General features: G+C 35.3%; 1 protein-coding gene and 1 pseudogene across 1 annotated transcript; both read left to right on the forward strand.

Annotated features, from left to right (window-relative positions):
* Positions 1-8,568, forward strand: LOC137748782 (uncharacterized). The gene is made up of 10 exons (XM_068488961.2): positions 1-584; positions 793-898; positions 1,146-1,206; positions 1,314-1,615; positions 1,897-2,036; positions 2,554-2,628; positions 3,123-3,213; positions 6,947-7,147; positions 7,594-7,638; positions 8,170-8,568. The coding sequence occupies exons 1-10, from the start codon at positions 375-377 to the stop codon at positions 8,253-8,255; spliced, it is 1,317 nt and encodes a 438-aa protein (XP_068345062.2). The 5' UTR covers positions 1-374; the 3' UTR covers positions 8,256-8,568.
* A 2,661-nt stretch (positions 8,569-11,229) lies between these two features.
* Positions 11,230-11,927, forward strand: LOC148698626 (putative zinc finger A20 and AN1 domain-containing stress-associated protein 8 pseudogene; annotated as a pseudogene).
* Positions 11,928-22,682: the final 10,755 nt, after the last annotated feature.

A 22,682-nucleotide genomic window follows, 5' to 3' on the forward strand; every position in this document is an offset into this window, starting at 1 on the left:
AAGTTTGCTGTTTTTATTGGCGATGTAATTGTATGGTTAGAGAATCCTAATGATTTCATTCACGACGTCATCAACCAGGATTTAATATAATTCTTTTGAATTCAATAAAATATCGAGCTTTCGTCAAAAAAAAAAAAAAAAAAAAAAATTTAATTTTACACCAGACATTTATCTAAAGTTTAAAATGTTTAAAGAATTAGAATTACATTTTCTATTTTTATTAAACCCCTATCTCTCTCTGGTTCGAAGCTTCGATCATCCTATCGCTACATATCAATCTATCAACACCTCCATCCTTTTTTCCATTTCCCAGACGCATTCGCTCATCGTCACCGTATCCAAACCCCCAACTCCTCAATCCTCTCCGGTTACCGATGGATCCGCTTCTTCCCATTGCGGCGCTCTCGATTCTCATCGGCGCTGTCATCGCCCTTGCCTTCTTCGGAAGCTACTTCCGAAAACGGAGCTCCGAAATCCAGTCCATTTCCAAGCCGGAACTCCAGTCGGACCAAAAAAAGCACCAATCAAAGCCTCACCAGACTAAGAAGTCTCACGCCAGACCACACTCTCACGCCTCTGACAAGGTAACACGGAAACAAATCCTTTCTTTCTGGAAGTATCCGTGTTGAATTTTGTGTTTGGATGCCGAGAAAATGTGTGATTTTCCGTATGCTTGAGTTGCATGTTACTCATTCGACCTCATTGCATAGGGAATGCTTGAATTTGTAATGCTTTAGGTTCAGAGTTAATGAGTTTGATTTTGATATTGATTTATTAGATCATGGAATGTAGGATCAAAACAAGAAACATCATCCGTTGGATGTGAATACTTTGAAAGGCCATGGAGATGCAGTCACTGACCTATGTTTCTCCTCCGACGGGCGGAGTTTGGCAACAGGTATGCTATAATTCACTTTTATTCCGAGCTTGATGCGTCAGATATTTTTTCCTTTAGAGGAGCAATTAGAATGGAATCCAGACTTCAATATTAGATACTTGATTGGCATTTGTTCGATGTGTTACAATCGCGTATGGTCTGCTTTTTGGATGATTTAGAATTGTGTATACTGTGGCCGATGATTTTGATTTTGACATGTTTGATGTTTATATTTCAATTGCTCATGGTTTGTTACTCTTACAAACAGCTTGTGCGGATGGAGTGCTTAGGGTATTCAAGTTGGATGACGCTTCGAGTAAAAGTTTCAAGTATGAATTTCAAGTACCATTGGTGCATTACCACTTACCAGAAGCGTCAGTTATGCTCATGAGTTAAGTTGCTTTGCATTTCTCAAATTCTGTAACAATTTGAACAGGTTTCTGAGAATTAGTTTGCCTCCCGGAGCTGGTCATCCTGTAGCAGTTTCATTTTCGGATGATGGATTGTCAATAGTTGTGGCTTCTCAAAGTCTGACCGGTTCTTCTTTGTACATGTATGGTGGGGTGGAAAAACCCAAACCTTCTGAGGAAGCTAGACAGCAACCCAAGCTTCCTCTGCCTGAGGTCAAGTGGGGCCATCACAAAGTTCACGATAAATTAGGTATTCTCACCCTATCTGGGACCACAGCAAGTTATGGCACTGCTGATGGGAGTACAATTGTTGCTTCATGTTCAGAAGGTATCTTCTTATTGTCTTATCCTGCATTAGAATTTGAGCATACATTTTCATTTAACATTTTCTAACTTCATATTACCTAATGACATATAAATAACTGTATTTAAACAGTAATGTTTTGGGCTTGTAACTTTCTGTACACTATAGGGTCGCATCTATAGTGGTTGTAGGATTCTTGTCAGAATTATGATTATGATCTCAATATGAATTCTGGTTCTTTCTCCGGAGTTTCCCTTGATAGAGTGTACATACCTTGTGGTTCTAATTTGTTACGTTACCTATAGGAACTGACATCAAACTTTGGCATGGTACAACCGGCAAGATTTTGGGGCATGTTGACACAAATCAGTTGAAAAACACCATGGCTGCTATATCACCAAATGGGCGTTTCCTTGCTGCAGCAGCGTTTACTGCAGATGTGAAGGTAATTATCTCTAATTTATCCATTGGCCAGGGGATGTGAAAATCCCCCAGCAATATGGCGTATTTAAAGAAGTTCCTTGATTTAAGAGTTTACTTAAATTTCATATTAAGGATTGTGGCATTATGTTCAATTATGGTCTACAGATCCAATTCTTCATTCAATTTCCCTCTTTGGAAAAGTATAAATAAAACATTTACATTGACCACAATGGAAGGGATACACATGCTAATTGCAACATGTAGTCCTATGTGTGAGCATGTGCAAAGGAGTGATTTTGTGCCACATGCAGATCTTTATAAAGTCCATGTGTTAGGTTGATGTGGCCAATTATCCTCGTCATATGTGGGTTAACCAAATAAGTACCATGCAAATTTGATGTCCATTATCATACTTGTGTCTGGTTCATTAACTTTCTGGATACCATAATCAATTTCGTTGTTTAATTGGCATGTTAGAGGAACAAGATGCTTTATGGCCTATATTATAGTTGTTTTAACATCGCATATTTTCTTGGCAGGTGTGGGAGATCGTCTATTCAAAGGATGGTTCAGTCAAGGAGGTCACAAAAGCCATGCAACTTAAAGGCCATAAGGTTACTTATACATTCTTATGTACATTGATGTTACATAATATGATTTCATGCGTGTCTTCACGAAGCCTCGCTATCACCTCCATTAATTTTTTTGAAAATTAATTGAGATCAAATTCAAGGTTTAGCCTTGGCCGGAATAAGAAAAAGGAAATTCAATGCTTAATAGTCTTTATCATCTATTTCTTCAGTGGTGTAAATTTTTATGTTTTCTTTTGAAGATTACAATTATGATGCAAATTGTGGTCTAGGATAAATGCTAGAGTTTATTGTTTTGGCTTTTAGCTCCCAATATGGCTTCCTGCAGTCCCATAAACTGTGCAAGAAAGCTACTTGTGAAGTGCAAATAACAATTTCCTATTTCTTTAATCAATGATATCATTTGAATTCTTTTTAGCTGTAAATTTTTTATTTACTTTTGGGTTTTTGTCAGAAATTCTTTTTGCTAATACTTGAATTGTATATGCTATATCTCATTTACATCTGGTTGTTTTCAGAGTGCAGTGACTTGGTTATGCTTTACTCCGAACTCAGAACAAATGATCACAGCGTCCAAAGATGGTTCGATAAGAATTTGGAATATCAATGGTATGTATGACTGGTATTCTGTTCTTTGTATATGTCATCTTTGTCATGTACAGCAGCTAATATTCAAAAACAGCCCCCTCCCTCCAAGCACATACATACACATGCAGCCATGTAATCTTAGTCTAACACATGAAGTATGTGTCAACTGTATATAAACACGTAATACAGCATGCCATAGCAAGTCAACAACAACAATAACAACAAAGCCTTTTCCCACTAAGTGGGTTGGCTATACGAATCCTAGAACGCCATTGCGCTTGGTTCTGTGTCATGTCTTCCGTTAGATCCAAGTACTCTTAAGTCTTTTCTTAAGAGTTTTTTCCAAAGTCTTCTTAGATCTTCCGCTACCCCTTCGGCCCTGGACTACTGTCTCGTAGTCACATCTTCTAATCGGAGCGTCAGTAGGCCTTCATTGCATATGTCCAAACCATCGTAATGGATTTTCTCTCATCTTTCCTTCAATTTCAGCTACTCTTACTTTACCTCGGATATCCTCATTCCTAATCTTATCCTTTCTTATGTGCCCACACATCCAACGAAGCATCCTCATCTCCGCTATACCCATTTTATGTACGTGTTTATGCTTCGACCAACATTCCGTGCCATACAGCATCGCTGACATTGTCGTCGTAAAAAATTTTCCCTTGAGCTTCAGTGGCATACGACGGTCACATAACACGCGGGATGCACTCTTCCACTTCATCCATCCAACTTGTATTCTATGGTTGAGGTCTCCATCTAATTCTTCGTTCTTTTGCAAGAAAGATCCTAGGTACCGAAAACGGTCACTCTTTGGTACTTCTTGATCTTCGATCCTTACCCCTAACTCATTTGGGCCTCCATTTGCACTGAACTTGCGCTCCATATATTCTGTCTTTGACCGACTTAGGCGAAGACCTTTAGATTCCACACTTCTCTCCAAAGGTTAAGGTTTGCATTTACCCCTTCCTGAGTTTCATCTATCAACACTATATCATCTGCGAAAAGCATACACCAAGGAATATCATCTTGAATATGTCCCGTTAACTCATCCATTACCGATGCAAAAAGGTAAGGACTTAAAGATGAGCCTTGATGTAACCCTACAGTTATGGGTAAGCTTTTGGTTTATCCTTCATGAGTTTTTATGGCAGTCTTTGCTCCATCATACATATCCTTTATAGCTTGGATATATGATACTTGTACTCCTTTTTTCTCTAAAATCCTCCAAAGAATGTCTCTTGGGACCCTATCATATGCTTTTTCCAAATCTATAAAGACCATGTGTAAATCCTTTTTCATATCTCTATATGTTTCCATCAATCTTTGTAAGAGATAGATTGCCTTCATGGTTGAGCGCCCTGACATGAACCCGAATTGTTTGTTCGAGACCCGTGTTTCTTTCCTAAATCTATGCTCAATGACTCTCTCCCAGAGCTTCATTGTATGACTCATTACCTTAAAACCTCTATAGTTCATGCAATTTTGTACGTCGCCCTTATTCTTGTAGATAGGCACTAATGTGCTCTTTTGCCACTCATTTGACATCTTCATTTTCAAAATCCTATTGAAAAGGTCTGTGAGCCATGCTATATTCGTCTCTCCCAAGACTTTCCACACTTCAATCAATATATCATCTGGGCCCATTGCTTTTCTATGCTTCCATCTTTTTCAAATACAACAACTTCTTCCTTCCTAATTCAGCGGTAAAATGAGTAGTTTCTACACTCTTCTGAGTTACTCAATTCCCCCAAAGAAGTACTCCTTTCATGTCCTTCATTGAAAAGATTATGAAAATAACCTCTCCATCTGTCTTTAATCGTGTTCTCTGTAGCAAGAACCTTTGCATTCTCATCCGTGATGCATCTCACTTGGTTTAGGTCCCTTGTCTTCTTTTCCCTTGCTCTAGCTAGTTTATAGATATCAAACTCTCCTTCTTTGGTATCTAGTCGCTTTTACATATCGTCAAAAGCCACTAGCTTAGCTTCTCTCATAGCTTTCTTCGCCTCCTGCTTCGCTATTCTATGCCTTTCACCTTTTTCATCGGTCCTATCCTTGTATAATGCTTTATAACATTCCTTCTTAGCCTTAACCTTTGTTTGTACCTCCTCATTCCACCACAAAGATTCCTTTTCGTGTGGAGCAAAGCCCTTGGACTCTCCTAATACCCCTTTTGCTACTTTTCCGATACAACTAGCCATGGAATCCCACATTTGGCTAGTTTCCCCCTCTCTATCCCACACGCGTTGGGTGATTACTTTCTTTTTGAAAATGGCTTGTTTTTCTCCTTTTAGATTCCATCATCTAGTCCTTGGGCACTTCAAGGTCTTGTTCTTTTTTCTCTCTTTTGATATGTACATCCATCACCAACAAGCGATGTTGATTAGCCAAGCTCTCTCCCATTATAACTTTGCAATCCTTAGAAGTTATATGATCCCCCTTCCTCATTAGAAGAAAATCTATTTGTGTTTTTGACAACCCACTCTTGTAGGTGATCACATGTTCTTCTCTCTTCTTAAAGAAGGTGTTGGCTAAGAAAAGATCATATGCCATTGCAAAATCCAAGATGGCTTCCCCATCCTCGTTTCTCTCCCCAAAACCATGGCTTCCCCATCCTCGTTTCTGTCCCCAAAGCTATGGTCACCATGAAAACCTCCATAGTGTCCTGTCTACTTGCCCATGTGTCCATTTAAATCTCCTCCTATAAATAACTTCTCCGTCTGAGCGATTCCTTGCACCAAGTCTCCAAGATCTTCCCAAAATTTCTCCTTCAAACTCGTATCCAACCCTACTTGAGGTGCGTACGCACTAATCACACTGATGAGTTCATGTCCTATTACAATCTTGATTGCCATAATTCTATCTCCTACCCTCTTGACATCTACAACATCTTGTGTCGAGGTCTTGTCCACGATGATGCCAACATCATTTCTCGTTCTATTTGTGTCCGAATACCAAAGTTTAAAACCTAAGTTTTCTAGATCCCTTGCCTTAAGACCAACTCACTTAGTTTCTTGTAGGCACATAATACTTATCCTTCTCCTCACCGTAGCTTCCACTACTTAAATAGATTTTCCTGTTAAGGTTCCTATATTCCACGTTCCTAAACGCATTCTACTCTCTTGAACACTACCCTCCTGTCAGCTTCTTCACCCTCCCCCGTCTAATAAGATCAAAGTACTTCTTTAGCGTGTCCTGTGTAAAGTAGGAGCAGATGCTTCCAAACAACTTTGATAGAAAGTCTAAAGAAAAAAAAATATTGAGTCATTTTTTGCCCCTGCCTCTTGTCCATATGCTCAAGTGAAGAGAACAGACATTCGTTCATGTTTCCTAAATATGGTCATTTAATTTTAATTTTAAAATATTGTGGAAATTTTATTTCTTCTCATCAGGAGGTGAACCATGCTTTCATTTAGGGTCATAATTCCCTTTCTTGTTTGTTTCTGTTATGTATATACCAAGTTGGAAACGAAATAAAGTGTATTTACACCGGTTATAATTTTCTCTCTCAATAAAAGAATCTGATAACTACCAGTCTACCATTTATGTGAAACTCTGCATGTTGTACAAAACAATATATCCTATGCATTGAGGGTCAGTTGTCTGTTATGGTTTTAGGATCGAACAATCTTATGTTGAATGGAATTATTCATCTGCATGGGTTGTTCAAAAATGTCCGGTTTGGGTTCTTTGTGTCTGATAACTTGCGTTGGTACTTTTAATTTGGCATACTGACCCTTGTTTTCTCTCAAAGTTCGATTTCATATGGATGAGGATCCAAAAACTCTGAAGGTGTTTCCAATTCCACTTGATTTGGGTGGTGCTGCTGTTCACTATGATCGCCTTAGTTTATCTCCGGATGGAAAAATTTTGGCAGCAACCCATGGTTCGACACTACAATGGTTATGCATTGAAGCTGGAAAGGTTTTGGACACAGCTGATAAAGCCCATGAAGGTACGCTTGAGTTTATCTGAAGTTCTTTTTATTCTTCATTTTATCATTTATGTGTACCTCGTTGGTTCTCCAATATCATGTTATCTAGTTTCAAAAATAAATTTAGCATCTATTTCTACAGCCAAATCTATGATGCTTTTATGGCCATGCCAACATTCTTGTTCAGTTGATAAAAAAGAAAGAATTTTATCGTCTAGGTTAAATGTTTGATTGATCACCACGTATAAGAAATTGTTCTGCTCTTAACAAGTACCATGTGCTCGGTAAGCCAAATGTTTAATAAATAATGAAGATTCAAGTCGATCGTACATGTTACTTAGGATCAGATGAGGAGGGAAATGATTTCTTTCATCTTAACTGCTATACAAAGTTTGGTGGAGCTTGGGATTGTTATCCCAGAGATGTTTCAAATAGTGAATCTTCTTTAATCTGTCTTCGCCGTGCAGGTGACATCACAGGCATTTCGTGGGCACCCAAGCCAATACCAATGGGTAAATCACTAGTCTTGAATATTTAAAGTTTTCTTGCAGTTAGTTTTTGTCTTTACTGCTCCACTGTCGACAACGTTGGCAGAATAAGAGCATAATAGTGTACCTGGGTAGAGAAGTCTTTCTAACCTGAACAACTTTTCCATAACCAAAACCTTGGTGCTTCCAGCTTCGTGCGAATATGCTTCGGCATAATCTGTTTCTTTACAGCATCAGGGTCAATTTAAAGTCTAATTGGCCATTGTCTGAAAAGAATTTCGTTCGTACAAATTTGGATATATATGCCACCCAAGTTGCTCAGTAGAATTGTTGACCAAATACTTGACATATTCAGAAGTGAATAGGCGGGGAGATTGGATTACAAGACGACCGAATTTACTACAATTTGGCTGGAATTAGCCCTTGGGTAAACGTAAATCAGGATCTATTTTCCTCCAAATGCTATGTGCCATTTGTTTAGACTTGATTAAGTGTTTTATTGCTTTTAGTTGTCGCGTCTAATATGTTAATGTTGTATCATCCTTCTCTTTGCAGGTGATGAGAAGGTGTTGGTTTTGGCCACATCAAGTGTCGATAAGAAGGTAAAATTCTGGGTTGCTCCATCTGTTCCTGCATCGTAAAGGAATTTTGTAGATGCGTAATGATCTCATGCATTGGCATGAATGAATTCCTCATCTGACGTAGTTTGCACGAGAAATGTTTCATATGTTCTAGGCCAAGTAGTTTTAACAACTTAATGTTATGAAAGCTACTTCACTGCAGTTGAAAGGTAGAGCGGTACTTGTTAGAGCATTTGCATTGAGAAAGCAAATGTTTTGTTTCACCGGCTTACTCAGATTTCACGGTGATTTTGATGATTATAATTTGATTTACACGGAACTGGACTAGCCTATCGCTCTTCGTGTTCAGAAATTGCTTTCAAACTGAGTTCAACTTTCTTTACGTTCCCCCGGCCCTGTAAACTTAAGTTGAAATTTAGAAGTTTCCTGATAAAAATTTAAAAGCATTTGTTGTAAGACTGATAAGCTATAAACGTTCCATAGAAAATTGGCACCAACAACAAACAAAAGCAAAAGCCCCCAAAAAAAAAAAAAAAAAAAAAAAGGGAAAACTAGCTCACTCGTAGCGACAATTCCCAACTTTTATGAAGGAGTCAACATCGAAATTCAACACCATATATTATAAATCTTAATTTATATTTAACTGTCGATTGTCGTTTATGCTATGTTTTTTAACCGCATTCGTTTTTCAAATTTCTTTTTAGAAAACATGATCGTTTAGTTGACGCATAAAAATAAACGATTCAGATTGTTCATATCTTGTTTCGAAGTTTACGGTTAATTGAAATGTGAGTCTATATTATATAGTTTCTAAAGATTTTATAAACTTCGAGTAATATTTTTAATAAGGTAAAAATTTTGAATATGATATTAACGATCTTAATCGTTCATTGTTCTGCATGTGCTAAAAGATCATGTTTTTAAAAAAAAAAATTTGGTGAGAAGAATGGAACATAAACTTAAAAGACAATCAATGTTAAAATTTGAAAAAACAAAATTTGATGAGAACAATGAAACGTAAACTTAAAAGACAATCAATGTTAAATTTTAATCTATATTTATGAGATTATGGTGACGAATTTCGGAGTTGACATCTTCACAAAAGTTGTAGAGCTTATCATTACGAGAGTTTATATTTATTTATTTTTACATTTTTCACGCTTCTAAATTAATTAAAAACTATTAAAAAAATCTATTACAACAATAGCTATAGGATTTAATCTCACTTGGATTCTTTGATCTCCACAACCTTGAAAAAGAAACTCCCTTCATCTTGCATTTGATGTTTTGCAGTAATGTACTAATGTTTTTTATGAGGCTTTTATTTTGGGTATGGAATACTTTAAAGACAAATGTGCATTTATGTTTTGAAGTACTATTTATGTGACAATGTGATATGTATATGCTAGTTTAGTATTACGTTTTTTAATTTAATTATTTGTTGAAGTAAAATATATTTTCTTTAATGGGTACCGGGTCGGGTCATGTTACTTGTTTATTTTAACGGATGTTACATGACTTGACCATTAAGATATCGGGTATATCACGAACACGACCACATAGGCTGAAAGGATATTTATATATATATTTTTCATTATATGAAATAAATTAGCATAAACACCATTGTTTCTTTGGTGATTTGCAATGTATTATCTTTGTTTCTAGAAAGGGAGACTTACATAGAGAAAATGAAACACAACTTACATACCTAGAACTCTATTACTTTTCAATCCTTTTATGGAGAGACAAAACCAAAGTACAGAAAAACCCAATCCAAAAGCAAGGAAACCAATTTACAAAAATTCCATTCCTTACATCTAACTAATCAATGAGTCAACAGACCTAGTCTACACAACTCTAACTCATCTTCAAGCATTTTTGAAGAAGTAGTTTCAACTATATGTGTAATAAGAAGTAGGAGAGAGAGAATGAAGTACTGAGAAGGATATAAGAGAGAGAGGGGGAGAGAGAGAGAGATATATACATATATATATATATATATATATATATGAGGAGAAAGAAAGAGGGAGACCCATCTTTCAAACATAGAAGAGCAAAATGCAAAAGTAATTCTTGAAAAAATAATCATAACATCACCTACTACTTGAATAAGTAAGTTTTGTCCATTTTCTAAAATAAATCAAAACTTATCTTCGTACAAAATAAAATCTTGTAATTTGGCTGTTTGTATAATTGTTCTTCCTTGGAAGCAGAACAAAAGAAGGTGGAAAGAAGCAAAGAAAACGAAAAGGTTTTATTATATCATCTCCAATTTTTGGGTTAAAACTTAAAATTTTTAACTCAGAAACAGTTTTTCTGCTTCAACCTTTTTGGGTTAAATTTTTAGCCCGAGATTATGAAAGAATGAATTTAGGATTTTTTTTTTCTTATATATATATATATAGACTACCTTAATTTAATTTTATGAAAATTTTAACCTAAAAGTATTTAGATTCCGATAAATACTAAAAAAATCACTAAACTGACACTAAGAAACTCTTAGAACATTATGAAAATAATTTTTTTTTTAATTATTTAGCCATTGGATTATATTTGGACCATTAAATCTTTTTTATTACCGTTGGATTCAATGAATTTATAAATATAAAACTATAAAAAAGAAAAAAAAAAGTACATATCATGGGAAACTCTAGCCTAAACTTGTCTTAGAAACAAGTTTTGGATTTAAAACTCATATTTAACCCAAGAATTAGAGCAAGTTGGGGTAGATTTAAAACTTAAATTTGAATTTTATTCCAAGAATTGAAGTAGATCTTAGTGAGAAAAATAAATAAAGATAAAATTGTATAAAAGACAGAAATAAATAAAAATGAAGGGTCCAGAAGGTCAACGAAGAACATGGAAGGTTGTAGAAGTTGAAACCGAGTGAGGTTAGGATTCTTCTTCTTTTGGGAAACAAAAATTCTACTCCAAATGGTAAACTACCTGCAGTAATCTACCACCGCCACCCTTCCCTATATAAACACAAACCTATGTTTCGGATCACAACAGAAAGAAAAGAAAAGGTAAAAAAAAAACACGAAGAGAACGACACGAAGAATTTGTTTTGAGCCTTTAATATTTATACTGCTAATATCAACGCTCAACACAAAACGACGTATCAGGAATGGAGCCTCCGATGTGTGCAAGCGGATGTGGGTTCTACGGCACTGTGGAAAACAAGAACATGTGCTCGAAATGCTATAAAGATCATCTAAAACACGAAATTATGAATGCAGCCTCAGCCGACGTGACTCCGAAGGAAAAACTCAATCTGGGTTCCTTCATTAGTGGAATTTCTTCCTCGCCTTATTTTCGAACTTCATCAGATACTTCACTGGTCTCTGAAGATCCTAACTTTGAGAATAATAATATGGGAACATCAAGTGTCGGTGTGACAAAAAAAAATAGGTGCCAAAGCTGCAGCAGAAAGGTTGGAGTGTTGGGATTTCAGTGCCGCTGTGGTGGTGTGTTTTGTGGAATGCATAGGTACCCAGAAGAACATTCATGTGATGTGGATCTCAAGGAGGCTGGGAGAGATATTTTAGCCAAGAAAAACCCGCTCTGCAAGGGTGACAAGTTAGAATGGAGGATTTAAAGATAATGAAGTTGTCGTAGAAATTGGCTTGGTTAGGTCCAGGATACTCTTAGGTTTCCATACTAGTTTTTGCTTAACCTTTATTTTAATTATGTCAATGTGTATTCTTTAATTTTATTTTTGCTCGAGCTGGGGACGGGGATATATTAATTTTTTGTTTCTTTTTTTTTTTAATCAATTTTTTTTTTGTTGAAATTTTATTGTAGAAATAAACAAATACTAATATGGGTGAAGTTATCCGCATATTCCTTTTTATCTTTTATTCTCTCTAGTAATTTATGTCTCTTTGATAATCTTCAATTCATTCATGTCAATAGCAGAAAATTGAGAGAGGTATTACAACATAATTAACACGTTTGATAAAGACCAAGGCTCATGCCCCACGAGGGTGGGGGGAGGTGGGAGAGTTTGGTCAATGAATCTATGATGCATAAGTGAGTATCTCTAAAAAGAGTGAGCGTTTAAAGCTTGTATGCATAGCAAAATCTTACCAATGTATAGTTGAGGTGAGGTATTTATAAGAGGTGGCCGGCTTAGGTGTAGGGTTTTGCCCTACACGTGGTGACTTCCTATTTGGCAAGGTTATGTCACTCGTAGGATGAATGTGGAAATAATATTTTCAAAATATTAATTAGGAGATAATACCTTGGGATTATGGTGAAAATATCCTTGATTGGTTAGTGATAAGGATCCATTACTTGATTAAGTTGGTCTTCAATTGGGAATGTATTAAATATTAGATTTAGTAATTAATCTTATTTTTTAATTGCTTTGACTTTTTCATGCCAAGAGTAAGGGAGCTTTGAGTAGTAGCACTGCTTAAACTTCTATGATGTTGAGTTGCATATGAGAATATTTGTGTGTCATACCCATTTAATGAGGGCAATCTTATCTTCTTTGGGATAAAATTCACGTGTCACATTTAGGATTTCGGGATTATTTTTTGCTTCACACTACCAATATAGCCTATCTGCTATCTACGAGCCGTTGGTGAGAAAAACCAATTAACAATCCTTCATTGTTGACCTCCGCCTTTAATCTTGGAGTCTGCGACAATTCATCTTCAATAGTCGTCTCTCTTTTTGTTCATGTTTACAATATCATTTAACTATCTTCCTCTCTTGGTTTTAGTCGTCACTTTTTTCATAGGTGACGAGAGTATTCGTGGTTGTGGTCATTCTCTTCCTCTGTCGAGCAGAGACTTTGTAACGACTATGACTTATTGCTCAAACTTAGATCTTTGAGCAACAACTGTTGTTAAAAGTTGAGGTGATGGGTTTTTAGTTTCGTTTTGGTTATGTGCACAGCAAATGTGTACGAGGAGGAAATTTCACATTTGTTGGAGGGGATTCATAGAAGTGTTTATTTGTCTACAATTGCAAGATCATCACAAGGGGTGCGATCTTTTCCTTGTAGTTCCTTTACGATAACTCTACAACTTGCAATGTTAGTCCTCGTGAGTAGACTTGAAAAACATGTCGTGGTGTTCTGTTCGTGTTGTTCTTCTGTCATACCTGCTATTTTATCAGATTGTGTCATGTCAAACCCATTATCTTAATGGCTTCTTAACAGGTGATTGGGATAATGCCTGACTCACTAACGGGTTGGCCCAAAACTTTTTTTTTTTTTCCTTTTTTGTGTTGTTTCTTGTCGAGTTAACTCGTCATGCAAAAATTTGTCATGCCTTATGTCTAAACCTATCAAACGAGTCGTGTTTGTGTCATACTCGTTATCTTAACAGATCGTGTCAAACCCATTATCGTAAAGGTTCTTAACAGCCGGTCAATAACGACACAACTCGTTAATAGGATGACGTATTCATGTTGTTTCATGTCGCGTTAACGAGTCTTGCAAAAAATGGCCAAGCCTAATGTCTAAAACCTGTCAAACTAGTCATGTTTGTGTTGTTTATATGTCATACTCGTTATTTTAATGGGTTTTCAACGATTGACGCAATAACGATCCGACTCGTTAACGAGTTCTTAATGGATGACGTGATAATGACATGACATGTTAATAGGTTGAAGAAGAATATGTTGTTTTTTTTTTTTTTTATGCTTTTTCATGTCAGGTTAATGATGTGATAAATAATAGCACTCAAATTAAACTCTCTTATTGGCAATTGTAGTAAAGATGTAAGTGGGGATCGTTCAAGGCTGGGGATTAGGAGGGATTGCTAATCTAATAAAAACTGACTCAAGTATACAAAAATATGCTTAAAAACACTTAAACAAACTCAAAGACTCTTAACTAAACTTATATGACTCAAAACAAACTCAAAAGACTCAAAACAACACAAAACAATCAAATAGATTCAAACTAGACTTTAGGACTTAATTTGGACGAAAATAGAATTGGTTTTGATTCAAAACACTTAAAAACACAATTTGGACAGATTCTAGCTATTTAGACACAACAAAGACAAGAGGATTGGGTTTTTGGACGAATTTAAATTAAAAACAAGTAACTTAATGACTTAAACAAGGTTTGGATGAATTTGGGTAAATGGATGGATGATTAACTAGCTAGAGGATTCTTTTCCACACATGATACATTCAAACACAAATTGATTTCCAGTTACTTTTTCAATAAACCATGAACCTCAACACCCCAGATTAACCGTGACATCACTAATTAACCCTCAGATTTTCCTTTAGTTATTGGATTGGATGACATCATTTGACAACCCAAAGCATTCTTCAAAAGTTCCCTACATGACATCATAATAGAGATACAATCAAAGATCATTACGTTCTATGAAAATCATAAGTATTGACAAAGCATTCGTGATGTCAGCATTCGTAATTATGACATCATGATACTCATGCTAGGAATTTACTTAACATGATTGTGAAAACAACCTTAACTACTTGTGAATATAAGTTTGTAACGTTATGTGAAACTCCCTTATATTCTAGCATCAAATTCATGCATGCAAACTAAGTGTGCACCCTTAATCAACAAACAAGAATAAGTTCTCAATCAAACGGTTAAGTAAATTGCATTCACAATTTATGAAATCACAACTGGAATTAATCAATTCATATCGCAAATATAATCATGGTTTCAAAGTCACCTCTAGTTAAAACAAGTTTAGCTCCTCATGTTTACAGCAAAACAAAGAGAATATAAATTAAACATTAAAACTAAGATAGATTACACCTAGAAACGCTCCAACAATCCAAGCTTGAATGACCAAAACGTCCAAGGCTTCTCCTCTCTTCTTTCTTCTTCTTTGCTGCGGCACAAGGGTGTTTGGGTATGAATTATGGTGATGGATGGATAGGTTGGATGGTGGTAGGGGGTGGATGATGGCTGAATGAATGGGGAGAATGAGTGGTGTGGTTGTAGGATTGTCCAAAGGAAAAATGATGGCTGAAGGATGAATCCCCTTTTATATGTGTGCGGCAAAGTATATTATATAATGAGAGAAAGGTTAAGGCCTTAATTAATTAATTTGGGAAGGTTTTAAGACTCCAAATCCTCCAAGAAAAGGGTAACAAATCAGAATCCTAAGAGAAAAAAGGAAGGGAAGTTGCGGCATGGACAGAAAATAGGAAATAGGAAAAGGAAATGTGATTCCTTGCAAGGCAAGGAAGGGAAAAAAAGAAAGGGAAGTGCAGCAACTTTCTTTGGCTGGAATTAATGCTTCTAAAACTTATATTCAAGTGTCCCAAATCAATTAGGAACCCTCCTTGCAGCTGGGAATTAAGTAGGAAAAGATTAGGATTGACTAAGTCAAAACAAGGAAGTTTGACTCATGTTTCCTTCTTTGTGATTGATTCCTTTTCTTCCAAGTCTTGAATTAATTTCTTCCATCTTCTTAGCAGAAACCTAGCCTCATTTGGACTTCAATTTCGTCCATCCATCTTGCTCCAAGCATATGCAATCTATTTAATGCCCAAAAGTGCTCCAAAATGCACTTTCTTGCTACTTTAACCATATGGACCTACAAACACACGAAAATAGCTTAAATCACTATAATAAATAGAAACTAACTCACTAAATATAACAAAACAAGCTAACTAAGTCACCTAAATATGCTCCTATAAGTTAATGGGTCGTGCAAGAAATTACCAGGCCTACGTGTGAGTGATAACTTTCATGCTTTTGAATGTGGGTCTTTCGTGGCTAAGTACGTAGTTGCATCATAATCTTGACGAGTTTGTAATTGTGAAGTTGCAATATTTCTTTTACGTGTTGATTTCTTGGTCACTTTTGACATATATGTCCTATATACGCTACTGATTGTTCTTCATAAAATGTCATGAGTTTTTCTGTTTACACCTCAAACACATATGAATTCATGCATCCAACAAAATTTACCCTCATAAGCTCATACAAATCCAATATACACTAACAAAAACCAGCAGATAAAAGGAAAGAAGGAAACCCTAGACAAAACTATAACCACAAACCGTACAACACCCTCCCCTTTCGGCACCAACCCCGAAGACACACTGTTTTTCTTTATCTGTGAAATTTAACCATATGCAATTACCTGAAGTGTCGAACTTTTGCTAGGCTTCATGCCTTTCCCTCTTTATCTCAAATTAAACAAATTCTGTATCATTTGAAAATGGATTTGCGTGATCTTGTTTTGGACATGGATTGGTTGACAACTTGTGAAGATAGACTGTGAAAAGAGGAAAGTCAGCGTAACTTCAAAAGAAAAAAAGAAGTAAAGCCTTGAAGGCTTACCTGATGAAAAGAAGTTAATTGTCGGGCAAATTCAGTTTTGTCCGACGAAATAAATCGCTAGGTAAAGATGCGTTGATCATCTTGAATACTATTAAAAACTTGACCCAATGAAAATATCTTATGACGACGCCTTTTCCTCACCCCACACCAACTTAAATACTATTAGAACCTTGACCCAACGAAGTTTTCGTAGGGTAACAATTTAAAACCAAAAAAATAATATAAAATAAAAATTTGTTCAACGAATAAATTCATCGGGCTAAATTTTTTTTTTTTTTTTTAAATATCTGGTTTTAAAATAATATGTAATGTGAAAATAATCTATTTAGTTCTAATTACATTAACTTAAAAAACTAAAATTAATGACAACTTTAATGTAAAAAATTATTTAATTATATTTAAAATAAATTTGTCGTACAATTATGTAAAAAAACAAAAAAGAAAAACAAAACAAAACGAAACAAAACAAATTAACCTAAACTTTTCGAGTGCCTGCTAAGGTTGTTGGGCGAATGGCACATGAAGCTTCCCAGAGTCTTCTCTTTGATGTGCTAGCACAGTAATGTACTGTCAAACATATTCGTTGAGATAGAGTAGAGCTTCTCGCTCGCAAGTAGCTTCTTCTTGCAGGTGCACTCCTTCTTTTTGGTGTCAGCTTCTCTTCCTTAACGTGCTAGCTCCGATCTCCACCTATTGCAGTCTGGAAGATGTATTGGTTGAAGGATGAGAGCTAGGTGAAGAAAAAGATCCCATGACATTCCGAACCCGACCTGCTCCTGGGACGCTGACTTCTTTGCCTTTCCATCGCCCAACCTTGTCCACCAGCAACTGTAGAGACACCTCTGAATTAGGTGTCAACTCCTCCATTGGCACGTTCATTCAAACTTTTTTTATTGCAATGAAATTTAAATTTAAAATGTAGAATAAAATACTTACATAAATGTCGTCTGCGTGTATCCCTCCAAACCTCCACTTGCAAGAGATGCGAATGACTCACCCGCCATTCCTTTACCCAATAAGATAGGGGTTAGGAACTAGAGTGATGAACATACCGCTTCTTCTCCAGTTACCTTTATTTGCCGCCAACTTATGTTGTTAATTAAAAAAATAATAATAATTAAACTTGAATAAAAAAATTAAAAAAAAATAAAAATAAAAAATAAAAAAACAGAACAATTGAACTAAAATGATGACTGCACAGCCAAAACCACTCGCCTATGCTCTCTCGAATCTCCATAAGTGGATCGGTAGGAGCTGCATCAGGAGACTCACAAGTCTTGTAGTAGCAATGCAACTCGTACTTCCACTCCTTATGATGCTCCCTCCACGCAAGGTTTATGTACTCGGCAATCCCCGAATCCACCATGTTGATCTCGAAGTTGGCCTGAAATAGAAAAAAAAAAAAAAAAAAAAAAAAAAAAAAAAAAAAAACCAAATGTATTAGATTAAAACCACATTAAATAAGTAAAGGTAAGAGAAATAATAAATGAAGAAAGTTCTACACTAACACTATGTTTGGATAGAGAATTTCTAAATTTCCAAAAAAAATCTAAATGACAGGAATTAAAATTTACAGTAATTAAAATTCATTAATTGAAATTTCATTGTTTAGATGTTGGATACATAGAAATTATAAAATAAAAAGAATTACAAATTTTATTGTTTGGATATTCGCTATAATTTGTATTCTATAGAAGACTACAAATTTAAAAAAGAAAAACGTTAAATTAGTTATATGCAACATCCAGTTTACCTTTTCTACAACGTTGCAATCTTAAACACCCAAATACAAATTAGTGCAATCCTCAATGAGTGCATCAGTGATAAAGTCATCAAACCAAAAATTGGGGCTGCCAATGCTTAGTACATAAAGGAACATACTAAAATTTCCAACAATTAACTACTTCTCGAAGCAATACTTTACAAAAAGTACAACTGCAATAGTATGATAGAGTTGATTGAAGTAGAAAAATTCCAGTAAAGCACACTTGCTGATGTGAAAATTAACTTGACACACAAATTAAACCCTATTTGTGACAATTGTAGTATATATGCAAGTAGGGATCGTTCTAGAACCGAGGATTAACTAGGGATGCTAATCAACTCAAATAAGACTAAAAAACACTAAACTAGACTCTATAGACTTAAAACTAACTTAAAACACTCAAAACAACAACAAACAATCAAAAAGACTCAATTCTAGACCTAACAAGTTATTTGGACGAATTTTAACTAACTTAGACTCAAAACACTAAATTGGACAGATTCAAACACTTTTCTAACTAATCTAACACACTTAATGAAAGGGGGAATTGATTTGGATGAAATTAATTAACTTAGGCAGATTGCAAAACTAAATAGATTAGACACTAAATTAGGTGAATTGAATGGGTAAAAGGCTAGTTAGAGGGTCCTTCTCCACACATGCACATATGAAACACAAATTGATTTCCAGTTATTATCCCTTTAAACCATGAATGACAATGCCCCAAATTAATCATGAGAAGCACAAATTAAATTTCAGATTTTCCTAGTTTCATTGAATTGGATGGAATACTCATCGACAACCAAATTATTCTTATCAAGTTCCCTACATGAACAACATAATAGAGATACAATCAAAGATCATTAAGCATTTTGAAAATCATAAGCATTGACTAGCTAGGCATTCGTAACTATGAACTGCATGATACTCTTGCCTAAAATTTACTTAACACAATCATGACTTGTGATTTTTACTACTTGTGAATATAAGTTCATAATGATTAGGTGAAATTCCTTTGTACTCTAGCATCAAATTCATGCATGAAAACTAAGTATGCATCCTTAATCAACACACAAGAACAAGTTCTCAATAAATCGGTTAAGTAAATTGCATTCATAACTCAAGAAACAAAAACTGGAGGAAATTAATTCATATAAAACATATGTCCATGGCTTTGAATTCACCTCTAACTAAGAAAAACTTATTTACACATGTTCATAACAATTGAAAAGCAAATTAAAATAAACATGGAAACGAAACGAGGGAAGAAAGAACTTTGAAAGTCTCCAATGGATGCAAATTGCTTGTGGCACAAGGTCCTCTTTCTCCTATGGAAGCCACGGCACACTCCTTCTTCTCCCAAGGTTGCGGCAAAGCTTATTTCTGAATGTATGGTGTGTGGTGTGGTTGAATCAATGAATGGAAGAATGAATGGATGCATAGGGTGTGTATGGGGGTGCGGCACAATTGAGATATATATATATATATATATATATATATATATAGTGCACGGCAAAACCCTAGGAAATCAGAACTAGGGTTAGACTTAGCAGAAACAAAGGATTGGGGTTCCTAGGGTGCGGCAAGGCTTGGGAAATAATTCATAGCCCAATTAATTTCTGATATGGACTTATACAATCCAAATCCAAAAGGAAAAGGGCCAATTCAAATCAGAATCCAAGAGGAAAAAGGTTAAGGAAATTCGCCAAAAATTAGGTCTTCCAGAAACTATGTGTTTTGTGGCTGATTTTGGGTCTTCTAGAAGAAATAAAAGGGGGAAGGGTGCGGCACTCTTTTAGGATCAGATAAGGCTTTTAGAAATCATGTATTTAGGTCCACTTGCAGCTAGAATTAAGGTGAAACAAGATTAGGTTAGGATAAGATAGGATAAGGTTTGGATAAGATAAGGTTGTTATGATAAGTTTCCATATTTCTTGCTCTTTCCTTATCTTCTTTGTCTTGAACTTGTCTCTTCTGATATGTAGCATGTTGCTAGCCTCTTTTGACTCCAAATTCGTCCATCCAACTTGCTCCATATACAAGCTATCCATAATAAGCCCAAAACTGCTCTAAAAGGCTCAAAATTGCATTTTCTTGCCAACTTTGTCATTAGGACCTACAAACACACGAAAATAGCTAAAAACTCTATAATAAGTAGTAATTAGCTAACTAAATGCAAGGAAACAACACAACTAAGTAGAATAAATATGTCCTATCACTTGCAAATGTCAACAAACTTTCATGACATTAAAGACTTTTATTCTAACTAATATCTTACTAAACAACACTAAAGTGAGAAATATAATGAAAACAATCTTGTGCACCTCGTGAAGTAAGCAACAATACCATATCCTTTTGCTTCTCAATTGGGATTGTCTTCAACATGAGAAATTTCTTGTCATTTTCGGTCAACCAAGCACATGCTTTGATTTGTTCTTCTTCACTGAGATTTGGTATTACATTTACTTTATCATATACCTCGTTGGATCAAGCTTCATTGTGTCTACACAATAGAGCCTTGAAAGGATGAAGCCATCTTGGCAAGTGAATTTGCAATCACATCTTTAGGGGTGGTTGGTTTTCTTGTATGTGGTACATCAACAAAACTTGGTAGTTTTCTCTTGCTTTAAGTCTTTTGACCATTGGTTGAATTAGGTGAAATCTCATTAATAATTTCAATATCTTCTAAACCTTATGTATCACCAACCAAATCAATATCATTAGGTTCATTATGTGGAGCAATCATAATCTCAACAACTTCTACATCTGTTTTAGCACCCTCAATCGTGGCTTTATCATTCCCACAAAAAACCACTATATCATCCCAATTTATAATGACCTTCAAACGAAAGCTTTTAGCACCACCATGTAACAACCAATCAAAATATAAAAAATCAATAAGTAAATCATAAGTATAAGAAGAATTAAAAGAAAATCACACACATAAAAGAAAAACAACAAATTTATCATATCTTTACGTACTCTTTCCGGACATGGTCTTCATCTACACTTATCATCTTTTTAGTTGCCTCTCTCATACAAGTCACAATCAGAAAAAGTTTGTCTAAATACTATATTTCTACGAACTCCTAACAGTCGGTTATAAAAAGATAAGAGTGTATTCTAGAAAGAGTGTAGAATATGATGTCGACTTTCACGTTCTTCTCCTGCAACTGCAAAACTCTACATTTTATTAAGGGATTTAGAATAAATTCAAAATTTCCTCAAAATTTCAAATTTGAACTTACTTTTTGGCTGATTGTAAAACCCAAAATCTATTCACCCTATACAAACTCCTTTTTTGAAACTCGAGTGGGTTATCGCAATCGTGATGAAGACTACTGAGCCTCCAAAGGAGTGGCTAATCGAGGTCCAATTCTGATTTTTAAAAGTAGAGTGTATTCTCCCCCACCCCACCCGAAACCAACCTTCGTAAACGTTCCACCTTTCACAGATAAGGGTATACCAAACCCTTATCTTGATTGAGCCACATTTAAATTGAATCTCCAATGGGTATGTTTATTTATTTATTTTCTTAATTAATGCTGACATGGCATTTCGAAGCATATTGTTAAGTTTCATTTTATGTTCCAATTGGTATGTTAGTTTTTATTTTTTGAGAAATTGACAGAAATGATCCATTTTGTTAATCTTGGGTCAAATCTGGTGTCTACTTTCTTGGTTCTAAGTTTGGCCTCCTTCGAAGATGTGACGGCGGTGGCGATGCGGTCTTTGCTGCTAGAGATTAGGGTTTTTTATTGTTTGCTTTTTGGGCCTTTTACTTTCTCTTTAGTTGTTTACCCAGTTCTTTTTGGGATTTGTACTAGTTTTTTTATATTATAATGAAAGTTGTCTTCGTGATAAAAAAAAAAAGGTCAATGAATAATAAAGCATATCCACAAAGTTAAATCTCTTTTTTTTTTTTTTTTTTTTTTTGTCAAACGATAGATTTGTTAAATTAGTAAGCTAACGAGGTTCAAACTCATGTTGTAATGCAAATACAACACTCCTCTCTACCGTTGTGGTAGAGGGCCACTTGCACAAAGATAATCTACTTATTACAATTCTTATTTATTTTTGCTTCTCTATTCTCTACAGCCAACCTATAGCATCTTAAATTTATAAAGTTATTACTTTGATTCTTTTTGTTGGAATTCTCCTTCGGAAGTAAAGCAAAATATCCATTGATCAATACTTATCCAAAAGATTGCCGGAAGAGGAATTAATTCGAACTTCTTGGACTCCTTCCACTGTTGGGAAATGAAATACATCATGACTAAAATCCAAATGTTTCTAAAACAATAAATAATAAATAAAGGCAGAAAAAGTCATACGAAGTAATCCTACTCAATTTTGGAAACGGATTCCCACAACTTATCCATCGCCCTTGTATTATATAAATCGCACAGGCCATACAAGCTTT

Source organism: Pyrus communis, chromosome 2 (assembly GCF_041283825.1).
Source record: "Pyrus communis isolate YQ-2024b chromosome 2, ASM4128382v1, whole genome shotgun sequence".
NCBI classification, from domain to species: Eukaryota; Viridiplantae; Streptophyta; class Magnoliopsida; order Rosales; family Rosaceae; genus Pyrus; species Pyrus communis.